Source organism: Mustela nivalis, assembly GCF_964662115.1.
Source record: "Mustela nivalis genome assembly, chromosome: 3".
Classification (NCBI taxonomy): domain Eukaryota; kingdom Metazoa; phylum Chordata; class Mammalia; order Carnivora; family Mustelidae; genus Mustela; species Mustela nivalis.
Window position 1 is genome coordinate 78,973,326 of NC_139022.1, and position 13,436 is coordinate 78,986,761.

Here is a 13,436-nt window from a genome sequence, read left to right on the forward strand (position 1 = left end):
CACAGGGAGCCTGCTTCCTCCTCTCTCTCTCTGCCTGCCTCTCTGCCTACTTGTGATCTCTCTCTGTCAAATAAAAAAAAAAAAAAAAAAAAAAAAAAATTTTTCCTATCAGTTCTCCAAGGAAAACATCCAAGAGGAGATGTGAACCACTAACATGTATTTCCTCACTCCCTAACTTACACTACTTTTCATTAATCCTAAGATGCCATCGATTTTAAGACTCAATTTATGTACTACAAGCACACACACACACACACACACACACATTCTGCCAATTAAACGCATACCGATGATTGTAAGAAACATTTCAATTTCAGGATTATTTAAAATATGAATAAAGGCCCCCTGAGAATCAATGAAATAGTGTAAGATGTAAAAGTAATCAATACATGTGGCAAAAAATTCTAACAGGTCAAGGATAGTCAATGAAAAGTTAATGTACCTTCAGCCTCCACTTCTAAGAACCACTTATCCATGACTCTAAAGTTTCTGTCCCTCATTCAAGAATTTATATCCACATACAAGTACATATGTATGTATCTCCTTAAAATATAAATGGGATAATACTATGAGGATGCTTTAAGTTTTAACTATTTCAGTGGTGGAAGATGTTAGCCATTTTACAAAACTGAAATTTAATAAAGGACACTTTTTTTGCTTAGTTATTAGAACAGAACGCTCAGAGAGCTGCTGAAATGCATGTTTCATTCTCTGTGCACATTAGCTAGGTTAAAGCCGCCTTTAGAATGGGGCTGAGATACAAAACAAGGGTGGAGAGTGGAACACAATGAAGCATTTCTTCCTCACTTTAGTGTTTTCTCTAAGTTGGGGGATTGCTCATTGAGCAGCCACCAAAAACTTAATCTTCAGAAACAGTGGTTTTAACTTTATCACACACGGTGCAGATTTCTGAACCTCATCCCAAAACTATGAAATGAGATTCTATACTTTTGACAAGCAGCCCCAGGTGATGGTGATATCAGTTGAAGTTTACAGAGATGTTATTCTAAGACAGTGGTTCTCAAAGTTTAGCATGGATCAGTCATCTGGAAGATTTGTTAAACTATAGTGCCAGACCTCATCTCCAGAGTTTCTGACCCTGTAGATCTGGGGTATGGTCTGAAAATTTGCATTTTTTAAGAAGTTCCTCAGTGATGCAGAGGCTAAAGTTGATGGGACAGGGGTGGGTAGGATGGACACACTTGGAAAGCTGCTTTGAGAGGTTAAAAGAACTGAACAGGATTTCATATAGTCTGTGTGACCGTCTTTATTTTTTTTTTAAGATTTTATTTATTTATTTGACATACAGAGATCACAAGTAGGCAGAGAGAGAGAGGAGGAAGCAGGCTCCCCACTGAGCAGAGAGCCCGATGTGGGGCTGGATCCCAGGACCCTAGAATCATGACTTGAGCCGAAGGCAGAGGCTTTAACCCACTGAGCCACCCAGGCGACCCTATGTGACCGTCTTTAAATTACACAACATTTCAAGCATATAGAAAAATACAGAGCCTAAATTGAGCCTACAATCTGGCATTAGCAAATATATGTAAATATATATTTATCTTTTCTTGGTTAAGCTTTTTGATACCCTTTTCTGATTTCATTTTTCCTGCCCAGAATAGTAACTTTCTTATTCATGTTTTTGTACTTTTACATTTATTTTTAAAAAATTAGTATTGCTTTGTATGTTCTAAATATCTACAGAGTAACATACTCTAGGAATACTTCTGTGGTTTTCATTTTTCTGGATTTACCTGATTGGTATACATATATGTAATTGTTTTTATTTTTTATTTTTTAAAGATTTTATTTATTTATTTGACAGAGGGAGAGAGATCACAAGTAGGCAGAGAGGCAGGCAGAGAGAGAGGAGGAAGCAGGCTCCCTGCCGAGCAGAGAGCCCTAACGTGGGGCTCGATCCCAGGACCCTGGGATCATGACCTGAGCTGAAGGCAGAGGCTTAACCCACTGAGCCACCCAGGCGCTCCTGTAATTGTTTTTAAACTCTTTATGGTATACTTTTGTATGTATATACAGCATTTTATTCTTCTCATGCAATTTTTTTTAGAGCATTTTGTTTTCAAGATTTTATTTATTTATTTGACAGAGATCACAAGTAGGCAGAATGACAAGCAGAGAGGAGGAAGCCGACTCCCCAATGAGCAGAGAGCCCAATGTGGGGCTCAATCCCAGGGCCCTGGGATCATGACCTGAGCTGAAGGCAGAGGCTTTAATCCACTGAGCCACCCAGGCACCCCCTTCTAATGCAATTTTATCTGAAGTTTTGTCCATTTTATTTCACCCAACATTGTGTATTTTTTGCTTTTTTCTTTTTAAAATATTTTTATTTTTATTTATTTTTAAAGATTTTATTTGAGAGAGAGAGAGAGAGAGGGATAAAGAGGAAGCACAAGGTGGGGGAAGGGGCAAAGACAGGGTCCCTTCTAAGCATGGAGCCCAACCCAGGGCTCTATCCCAGGACTCCAGGATCATGACTTGTGCCTAAGGCAGATGCCCAACTGACTGAGCCACCAAAGATTTTTATTTTTTAGAAAATAATCTCTACACCCAGTGTGGTGTTTGAAGCCTCCAAAGATGACAATATATTCCAAGAACTTCCTTAGTAATTTCCTCTTGGAAGCTAATGGTGCAAATCTCAGCTCAAGGGGAGGGGGAGAGTAAGGGGGAGAGAATTTGCCTTCTTGGTGCCTTTTGTATTTGAGTTCCAAACGGATTAGATGATGCCTGCCTACAGGGGTGAAGGGATCTTTCTTTACTCAGTCCACACAATCAAGCTTTAATCTCTTCTGAAAACACTCTCATGGACACATCCAGAAATCATGTTTTACCAAGGAGGCATCTGTATGAGCTATTTTATTTGGAGACTGAATGGAGATTGCCTCCCCTATGAGAACAAGAGATAATCACTCAGTGCTGCCCTCATACAAGGGTCAGGCTGAAGCAAGCCTTTGACTCCTGAGGGACAGGGGGTGGTGGGGTCTGACTCCTTAACCCAACATGGACGCAGCCTTTTATCCCCCACCTCTGTGCCATTTACAAGGCACTGCCAGGCTCTGGACTTACAGCAGTGGCTGAAACACTCACTCTCTGTCCTCTGGAGCTTAGAGGATGACTTTCAGGGGCTCTATCTTACCTGTTAGCCAAATGCTGGTTTGAGTAACAGAGGCAACAGGTTTTCAAAAGCTGATCAGCTGTATAGGATCCAATGTTCCCCAGAATCTCTTAAAATACAATCAACTATCAACATTCAGAGTTCCGTGGTTCACCTCTTAGAATGTTTGAGGAGTACCACAAATCCCTGCTCAACCACAGCCAAAGTCTTAAAAATCCCGTCATGAACAGTACCTCTAATTAGGGCCCCACCACCCACACACACTAACACACATGTTACAATTCTGGTCTTTCAGTGACTTGTCAGACAATGGTCATATTGCGTTGGTCTCTATTTCACCACAAACTTCCAGAATATTAAAATAGGTTAAGGTTTTCTCTCTTGGAGATTACTAGAACACATCCTTTGAGAGTAGCTAGAATGCAGCTTATACCCTTTTTCATGTCTAGGTGCTAAAAAAAGTGGAGCACGAGAGCACGAACTCTCAATCTTCCAACCAAAGACCATTTTTGTAATATTGGAAACATGACATACATCAAAATCAAGGAACCAGCTTTAGACTTAATCAAGTTAGAGTTTCAGTGTTTTAAAAAGCAAAAAAAAAAAAAAAAAGTTTTTCTTCTTCTCACAGAGTAGGGAAAGATGAGCTCTGGGGGGGGAAGGCTGACTTGTAGCTGAACGTTCCACTCCAAAATAGGCCTCTTTGGCATAGGGTTTATTTTGAAGTGATTATTTTGTGAAACTGCTGACACAAGAGAAGTTCTGAAAATAAAAGTTATCCTTCTATAATGGCAATTTTCATTTATGAAGAAAATTTACATTAGAAAGGGAGGTTGTACCAGGAAGAGAGTTCCTGCTGGACATCACTTATTCACCTGGCTTATCTTCCAGGCAAGGTCAATCTCACCAAACTTTTCCTCTTCTCACCTTCCCCTGAAGTGCAACACTGTCTCTCCCCCTACCCCACCCAATCAATTACCCTGCTCCGTGCCCCCAATATCCTTCTTTTGTCTTTAGCTGAAGGTAGTAAGGTGAGGGCTTAGGCTATTTCAAGTTTTTCTCAGTTTTCTTGGGTATTTCCTATGTATACATGAGACATGCATTTTAAACTTGCATTTGTTTTTGTCTTGGTATTTTTTTATTACAGTGTGTCTCAGCCACAAACGCAGGAGGAGGGAGGGAAAATTATTTTTCCTCCTCTACAATGGTTAGGAGTCTTTAGTGGCTCAGGATTATACGGTACAACTGTCCCTGGCTTGGGGTTCAGTCCTTCTGGGAGGGCCCTGCGCCTTGGCTGCAACCATCCCTACATCCGTACCTCCACTGGCTTCTTCGTGTTCACTCCTTTTCTTCATCCCAGTTCTCCTTTTCAGTTATTCCTTCATTCATGTGCCTCAACGATCTCAAGTAGCCATTGGTAGTATCTTCAAAAACAGCCTTATGCTGTGGGCCAATGGAGAGAAAACATTCACCTCTTTCCTTGAGGGTACTGGCAGGATACAAAGGTCTATACTAATCCAGATAATATTCAAGCATAATGCTTAGTGTTGCAATGAAACAAACTCCCTTCAAAGATACTATGAAACATTAACTTTTGCCTCTCAGCAATTTTTCCTTAATTTGGGCTCCTCTGACACATTTCCATTAACAATCTTTCCTGGAGTGCAAGGGAGGAAGTCTAACCTATCTTCTACCGTCCCTGGCTCCTGTTTCTCATATAATGAAGCTGCAAGGGAGGACAAGATTTATTCAAATATGACACCTATGCAAGCGTATATTCATTTGATTCCTTTAGGTATGCAGGTCTGTGTTAAGGTTTACTCCAGTAACACGCCACCTCCCACAACATCTACTCACTGTTAAGACAGTGAGCACTGTTTTGACCATTGTTTTGATAAAGAGCATTTTCTCTCTGTTGAAAATACATACAGTTGGAAATGCTCACTAACGGGACAGATTCTACTTTTAAAAAATTGAACTTTCCAAATTCTGTTGGCCTCACACTTAAAGTTCATTTGTGTAAAACGTGCATAAGTCACACTTTCTCAATGCTTTGTAAACGCTGTGGAAAATACAGCTTGCTGAATGAACAGAATACCAAATTTCAGCCTGAGAGTCTGGATTACTGCTGTCATGGAGAGAGCTAACCTGTCTCCAGCCATCACTCTTTCAGTAATAGCACCCTCTCACCCCAGCATTTCATGGGGTACCTGGCTGCTTGGCTGGGGACCTCATTTCCCAGCCTCTGTTGAAGCATGTGGAGCATGACTAAGTTTTGGCCAATCGGATGTAAGCAGCAGTGACACACGCAGGCCCTGGACTTCTTTCCCTCTTCTGTGGCTGGGAATCAGTGATAAGGACAGAGCCAAATGGCCAGCTTGGGCTCTAGATAACCTTGTGGGCCTGCTCACTTACCTTTGAACTGCTGAACTGGACAATAACAAACCTCTCTGTTGTTCCAGCCACAGGCCTTTGGATGTCTTGGTCACAAAAGCTTACTCTGCACCTTACCAAGTACAGCTATAGGCATGTTGTTTCTTTTCCTGATCAGCCCGAGAACCTTCTACCCGCTCAATAGATTTAGATGAAGACCACTAAAAAGCCAAATTTACATAATTCAGTAACATTTATTTTACATAAAACAATTTTCAAAGAATACATTTAAAAACCATCTAGATACTGATTTTATTGCATTACAAAAAATTGAGAGGCCCAATTTAAGTATTCAAATAAACTGTGAGGGGTGGAGGTGGGGCTTAAGATCGCTACCGTGGTGTTCCTTAGTCACTTAAAGGCTCTGGGAACAAGAGTCTTTACTATGAGGCAGTAGTGCACTTCATTTAGTAGGAATAAATCACATAAAATATATACTTTTATACAGAAAGTATTATTGTATTATCACTTTCAATTACTTATAAAAACTTCATTTTGAATTGCACAAAACTTCTTTAAAATTGGTAACTCCCAGAAGGTAGGGCTTAGAACTAAGAATCTGTGTAAATAATTCATTACAAATAATTAGGTCTCCATTTCTCCATAGGCCAAACAAAACAAAACAAAACAAAACAAAACCCAAAAAACAAAAAACAAGACAAAACAAAAACCAAAAACAAACCTAGGAAGAATTACATTATTCAAATGGGACATTTAAAATTTTTTTCATAGGAAAATAGGTTTACAGATTTGTCTCTAGTCAACTAAACTTATTTTCTCCCTACTTTAAAACCAATCACGGAATGTCCAAAGTTTTAAATCAGAGTACCTAGACCACAGTATAATGTGGAAGTGTTTACATTAATTCATCTTTTTGGATTATTCTACCATAGTATCAAATTATCAAAAAGGCACATGGGTACATTCTTCAGAACAGTTTTGGTCTTTTTCGTTTTTTTAAAAAAAATCACACATTTATAAGCAGTGATTTCAATCATGTTTAACCACAAAAATATTAAACAGATTCATTTCTTAATCCAGATGATACAGATTCCATGAAGTTTCCGTAGGCACTTCACTTTCCATAGAATTTCTTGTTCAGCAGGTATATGAGAAGGTTCACATTCACTTTAACCTTATCAAACATTTTCATTACAGCTACTCCTTCATACTGCATCTGAAGTAAATCCTGAAATTGCGAAGATCATCATTAAATCTCAAATTTGACATTTTGCACATTTAAAAAAAATTCTAGAAGAATCTGGGGACAAAAATAAGATTCAGTTGACCTAACTATGGAGTATGCATCAAAATCATTCAGTTAAAAGCACAAGCTAGGTACAACACAGATTATTGGGCCCCACCCACGAGACATTTTGACTTTGTAGCTCTGGGGTGAGGCCCAAGTATATGCATTTTAACAAGTTCCCATGTGATGATGCCATTGTTGGTCTGAGTGCCATACTTTGAGAATCACTTACCTAAATGGAAGAAGATAGATTTTTAGAATTTATAAGCACTGTATAACAGAAAACCACCTCCAATTAATATCATATATGTACTTATACATATAAATTTATGCACATATACATATATAAAATACGTTTTAATTGAAAAACTCAAAATTCAAATATTCAAGCAAAACGGAGTATATCCTTTATAACAATGGTGTTTTCTAAAGTGGAGCAAGCAAGGAGATTACTTGAGGAGCAAAAAGAATATGAGAACTTGTATTTATTCTTATTTTTCTCATTCTTTAAACATCTAGATTTTGTGTATGTATTTTATAAAGTATATTTGGAGTATAGTAATATATAGTAGCATGTAGACTTTACAAGTAAGTATGTGCAAATGGGGATAAATGATCATGTCATGTAGTAAAGTTCTAGGATAGAAATTTGGGGAACCCTGTATAAAGCAAGTTCTTCCTGATCTAGGCTCCTGTATTGAGAACAAGTCCTTACCCTCTCAAGTCAGGTCTATTGTTCTGTGTTGCACTGCCACCATATAAACAAAGGAAATCAACTCTTGTTAAAATCAGAAACTGGGTCACACCAGTCATATGCATGAGATAAGCAATGATGTCTCATAATACCACAAGAGAGGGGGTCTTTCCCAAATATAAGATATCATTCTTGAGCTGTCACAGCCTAGTACCCAGACCTCATTTCCTCATTTTCCTGTTCCTAGCTCTGGAAACTTCCTGGATTTTTTTTTTTTTTTTAAGATTTTTATTATTTATTTATTTGACAGAGAGATCACAAGTAGGCAGAGAGGCAGGCAGAGTGAGAGGGAAGCAGGCTCCCAGCTGAGCAGAGAGCCCATTGCTGGGCTTGATCCCAGGACCCTGAGACCACGACCTGAGCCAAAGGCAGAAGCTTAACTGAGCCATCCAGGCACCGCAAACTTCTTGGTTCTTAATGGTAATGGCTTTACCTACATTAAACAAGTCTCCCTACAGAAGTTGGAATCACCTTTGAGAGAACTTTGGCTGTTCCTAGCTGCCTCTTCTACCTCTTCAGTTACCTCCAACTGTACACAAGGTGAGAGACACCTGTGCGTGTCTGCAGGGGAATCAGATGGGCCACCAAGGTGGAGAGCAAAGAAGATGACCAAACTTGTGAATAGAAGATCTGATTTGAGACTTAACCTCACCATTTCCTATTTTATGACCTTGCAACTTCACACAATCTCTCTGAAGTTCTGTGCTTTTTGTGTGTAAATTGGGAGAACACTGCCAATTTCACAGGGCTGCTGCTGGGGATAGGAGATTAAGGTCTATAAGCTCTTTGTATGCCACCATGCCTTGTCAGGATTAACTGGAATCTTGTGAGAAGGGCAATGGAACCAAGTGATGAGAACTTGGGACTCCAGCTGCCTCTTGTATAATGAGCTCTCTCTGAACCTCAGTTCTTCACCTGGGAAAGGAAGACCGTCAACCCTGGAGCCCTTGATGAACACTGGCCATTATGTATGCAAGGAGAATGTGCAAGGAGAACATCTTCACTTAAGTCACACACCCCTGGTAGGTATACTGCCAATACCTATAGGATTTAATTAGGATTTTATAGGATTTCATTTAGGAAATGAAGGGAGAAGAGGACCTAGAAACAATATTAGAAGCGATTTCCCTGGATTCTCTCATAAATTTCTGTCCTGTTGTCAGTCCTTGTCTCACACTAAAGACCTGGCTATCAGGTCCTCTTCGGTAATTCATGTGATAATATAATTGTCTGAAGGCTTTATGTATAAACAGAAGTCTTATTTTATTAGCTATTAGATGAAGGGCTGGCTGCTGGGATATTTAACCTCTGCAGGGTCCCATGATTAGTGGTGCTCTGCACTTAGTTTTATGCTCTGCTCTTACTAATTTTAAATTCTCAATAATTCTGAATAAGGGGCTGTCCATTTTCATTTTGCATCAAGCTCTACAAATTATGTTGCTAGCCCTCATGATATGTTAAAGACTTTGGAAATCTGGGCCATATCAGCCACCTGTATACAGCTAAGGAGTAACATTTCACAATCAATTGTGTGTATAGATGAATGGCATGGATAGTTAATCTTGCACACTAAATCCTTAACAAAAGAACAAATGAAGCTTGGCATTTGCACCACTGTTCCAAGGAATTCCCATGAGGCCTCTCTGAACAGGTATCTCCTAGTCACTTGGAATTCATCTGTCCAGTTGATGTTGCTTGGCCTTGGGTCTTTTCCTTCTTCACAAACACATGATAGGTCTTTGCCTAGAGAAGAATGACTAACCAAGAAAATTCACTTTGGAGCACATTCTTTTCTCTTTCCATATTTATCTAAGTGGTATCTAGGGTAACTCAAGCTTTTTAGTTAAATTGTTAGATGGATACATTTAGTGACTTTAAAAAAAATTTTTTTTAAAAAGATTTTATTTATTTATTTGACAGAGATCACAAGTAGGCAGAGAGGCAGGCAGAGAGAGAGAGAGAGCGGAGGAAGCAGGCTTCCCGCTGAACAGAGAGCCCAGTGGGGGACTCCATCCCAGGATCCTGAGATCATGACCTGAGCTGAAGGCAGAGGTTTTAACCAACTGAGCCACCCAGGCGCCCCCATTTAGTGACATTTAAAATAAAGTAGAAAACAATACTGTTTCCTTATGTATACTTTTCATAATTGCACATTATCTTTCATTTTCCCTCTAGACTCTAATTTACTCCATTATTTAAATGGCCTTATCATACTTAGTTCTAATTTCTCTTTCTCTCCCTTTTTTTTTTTTATATTTTATTTATTTGACAGACAGCGATCACAAGTAGGCAGGCAGGCAGAGAGAGAGAGGGAAGCAGGCTCCCTGCTGAGCAGAGGCTCCCCTCACCGGCACCCTGCCATGTGGGGCTTGATTCCAGGACCCTGAGATCATGACCTGAGCCGAAGGCAGAGGCTTAACCCACTGAGCCACCCAGGTGCCCTTAAAAAGATTCTATGTATGATATTTATTTAAGATATTATTTATTTAGGATTAATTTGAAAGGGAGAGAGAGAGCATGCGAGCAGGAGGGAGAGGAAGAGAGAATCTGAAGCAAACTTAGTGCTGAGTTCTATCCCTCTACCAACCGTGAGATTAGGACCTGAGCCAAAACCAAGACTTGGACGCTCAACAGACTGAGCCACCCAAGTGTCCCCTAAGCATTTAATTGATTTAACACACTAATGTAAAAATGATCCTAAGAAGGAGAAAGAAGGAGAAATGAGGTCAGGAAAGTTCCAATACTGGGCCTATGTAGTCTCGGAAAAAATCCAAGTTCCTAATAAAAGAAAACTTTCCAGCCTTAACAGCTCTCAATACTTTTATACCATGTTATGCTTTAAGCTTCAAAAAAGGGAAACATGCCTTAGAAACACTGGCCACTATGGTTTGCCATCTAAAAGCATTTTAGGTTCCAATATTTTGAAAAATCAGAGATTTAAAAAATCATCAATGCTTAAAAAGCTAATATTGGCTCGGGTGTCTGGGTGGCTCAGTGGGTTAAGCCTCTGCCTTCGGCTCAGGTCATGATCTCAGGGTCCTGGGATGGAGCTCCGCATTGGGCTCTCTGCTCAGCAAGGAGCCTGCTTCCTCCCTTCTCCCTCTGCCTGCTTCTCTGCCTACTTGTGATCTCTGTCTGTTCAATAAATAAATAAAAATCTTTAAAAAAAAAAAAGCTAATATTGGCAAAAAATCCTGGAAGCGGTCTTCTGGTGAACCTCACTGTAATGAAGGGCATAAGCCAGGGGAGGCATAAATGACCCACATTATACAACTCACCCCCCACTTTGCAGAAATCCCAGCTTACCTGAATATTGAGCTGTACCTTTTCCATCTCAACACCAAGGAATTTTGATCTGACATCAAAGATGCCCACATCTTCAGTAGATATGATATCAAATGTAACATTTTTAAACCTAATGAAGAAAGGGACACTTACAGGTGCGGAACTGCAAATTTATATGTAAAGCTGACACAAGTTAGCAGAATTCTTAGTTTCCATGCTTAGTGCAAGGTCCACTGCGAAAATTCTAAGGAAGTCTCAGAAACATCCCATCATCTCACTTCCCACTCTGCTCACTGAAACTAGGTTTGATGGCTCCTGTTGGGACTGTAGCCAAGAGCATTGAAGTAGGTCCTTTATTACAAAAGAAATGCTATTAAAATATGGCCCTGTTCTTAAATAACATAAACAGATGAGGAACCATGTTCTCTGAGTGGGTGTATTCGGGAGAATTTTTGCTGGGATGAATGGAGTAGAGGCCAGGTCTGGAGAGAAGGCCGGAGCCAGAAAGCAGCACACTTGGGGAGTCTGGCATCCCTCCGTCCCAGCACTTATGGGGCACAAGACTCATGGTCCCTGTAACACAGAGAATCTACTGGAACATGGTACGGGGCTACAGAGGAGGCTTCCCCTCTAGGTCAAATGCACATCCCAACAGCATACCGCGTGGCTCTGACCCACATGTTGGCACACAGCTTGTGGCTTTGAAATGAGAATGGTACTATCTTGCCCTTGTAAACAACCCTTATCATTCTAGACCAAAAGACAGCTTTTCATTCTCACTGATATGATTCAGTTCTTTTGGTGGGAAAGGGGAGGCTGGCAAATCCAAACGCACTGGTCCAGGCATGGGAAGCCCAGTGACCTCCTGGGTACTTCCTACAATCCATAGCACCAGATACTCGGGGTCTGATGGGAAGACTAGAGATTACAACACATGTATTTCCCTGTCATCTGTAATCGGGGGTAAGCCTTGACAGACCAAATGAAGCTCTCTTCAAAGGCCACAGGAAACTGAACAGAAGAGAGTCAGATTTTATGGGCATGATTAAAGGGCACTTGTGTTGGGTGTAGATTCTGGGTCACACTCACTGGTTTGTCTGAAGGTCATCTATCCCCAGGAGGACACCCTTCTCATGCAGCTTCGCTGCCGTGTACCTCACTGGCTTAGATCTCTTCGCCCCTTTGGGTTCTCCTTTCCCATCTAGTTTAATCGATCTTCGAGAATTTCTGACAAAATAAGAACAAACTGTGTTATCGTGATGGTAAAGTCAGAGGCTTCTAGGGGCACAGTAAGCATGCTGGGGTACCCACCACAGTTCATACTGGGCCTCACTGCCCTGAATATGAAACTTTCTATTTTGCAATAAGAGGTGACAATTTTCCCTAGGCCTTAAAACCTCACTACTGAAATCTAAGAGGAAGCTATTTTTAAAGTGACTGAAGTTTGAATGATAGACTAACATTTTTCATAAAAGTTGCCCTCTATTTTCTCAGGCATGTTGAACTACATGGCTATATTAAGTCATTCTGCAAGCAGCTTTGGTTCATTAATCTCAACTGCATACTCCTAAGTAAAGGTGTTACTAAGACTTCTTTAGTTTCTTTAATAAATACTATGTGGCCAGCAATGTTCTAAGTACTTTATGAATAATCTCCCACATTTGCAAAATTGACATTTCCATAGGGCTTTGAAATAAACAGATTCCTTTCTTATTGTTTCATTTACCTCTCCTAACAATGCTTGTGAGGCTAGTCCTCCTCCTGCCACCTTGAAGATGAGAAAATTGAAGTTCGAGAGAAGTTCAGTGGGCTGGGTCACAGATCACATAATATAAGAGTAAATTAGAATGCAAATCTAGCTCCCCTAACTGCCGACCTTGTAAAAATGCCTTCAAGTAGTTGCAATAAATATGAAAAAAACAAAATACAAAAACAAACCAAAAGCCCTAACAACCTTATTTCTACTGGGTATTATTATCTTGATCAACTTCTTCTTCCCAGGAACAGAGCAAAAGTAATTTACAGGCTGCAAGCAAATGAATTAAAATTCAGAGCCAGTGGGGCCCAAATAGATGGGGTTTAATTTGCTTATCTCCCTTCATCAAATCTTCTATGATTAATGCAATTGATATTTCTGTACTGCACCATTTCCTACTGTCAATTTGACTACATGGATTACAAGAAAATATTGCATTACATATTTAAATGGGTAATTAAAATTCAATTAGTATCGACCTTAGTCTAGGAGTAAGAACAATTAGGAGCATAGAATACTCATTAAAAGTGGCTATGTCGTGTATAAAAAAATCTGCAATATGTATGCTAATGGGTAATGGGAAACTGCCAAATTTTGTCTTTTATGTCAATAATATTTTTTTAAAACCACTAAGCAATTTTAAAGGCTTTTAAAATTTGAGAGAAAGAGAGAGCAGGTACAGGTGGGGGGTGGTTATTAAAGGAGGGTAGAGGAGAAAGAGAATCTCAAGCAAACTCCCTGCTGAACACAAAGCCCAAAGGGGTCTCTACCTCAAGACCCTGAGATGATGACCTGAACCAAAATCAAGTCAGATGCGTAACTGACT

General features: G+C 39.9%; 1 protein-coding gene across 3 annotated transcripts in view; it reads right to left on the reverse strand.

Annotated features, from left to right (window-relative positions):
- Positions 1-5,740: 5,740 nt before the first annotated feature.
- The window catches only part of IQGAP2 (IQ motif containing GTPase activating protein 2), a 287,935-nt gene continuing 280,239 nt past the window's right edge, over positions 5,741-13,436 (reverse strand). For all 3 annotated transcript variants that reach the window (XM_082724767.1, XM_082724769.1, XM_082724768.1), the window contains 3 exons: positions 11,944-12,081; positions 10,876-10,984; positions 5,741-6,755 (listed from right to left, as the gene is read on the reverse strand). In XM_082724767.1, coding sequence (XP_082580893.1) covers positions 6,642-6,755; positions 10,876-10,984; positions 11,944-12,081 — 361 coding nt within the window. In that variant the 3' untranslated portion in view covers positions 5,741-6,641. The remainder of the gene's footprint in view (positions 6,756-10,875; positions 10,985-11,943; positions 12,082-13,436) is intronic.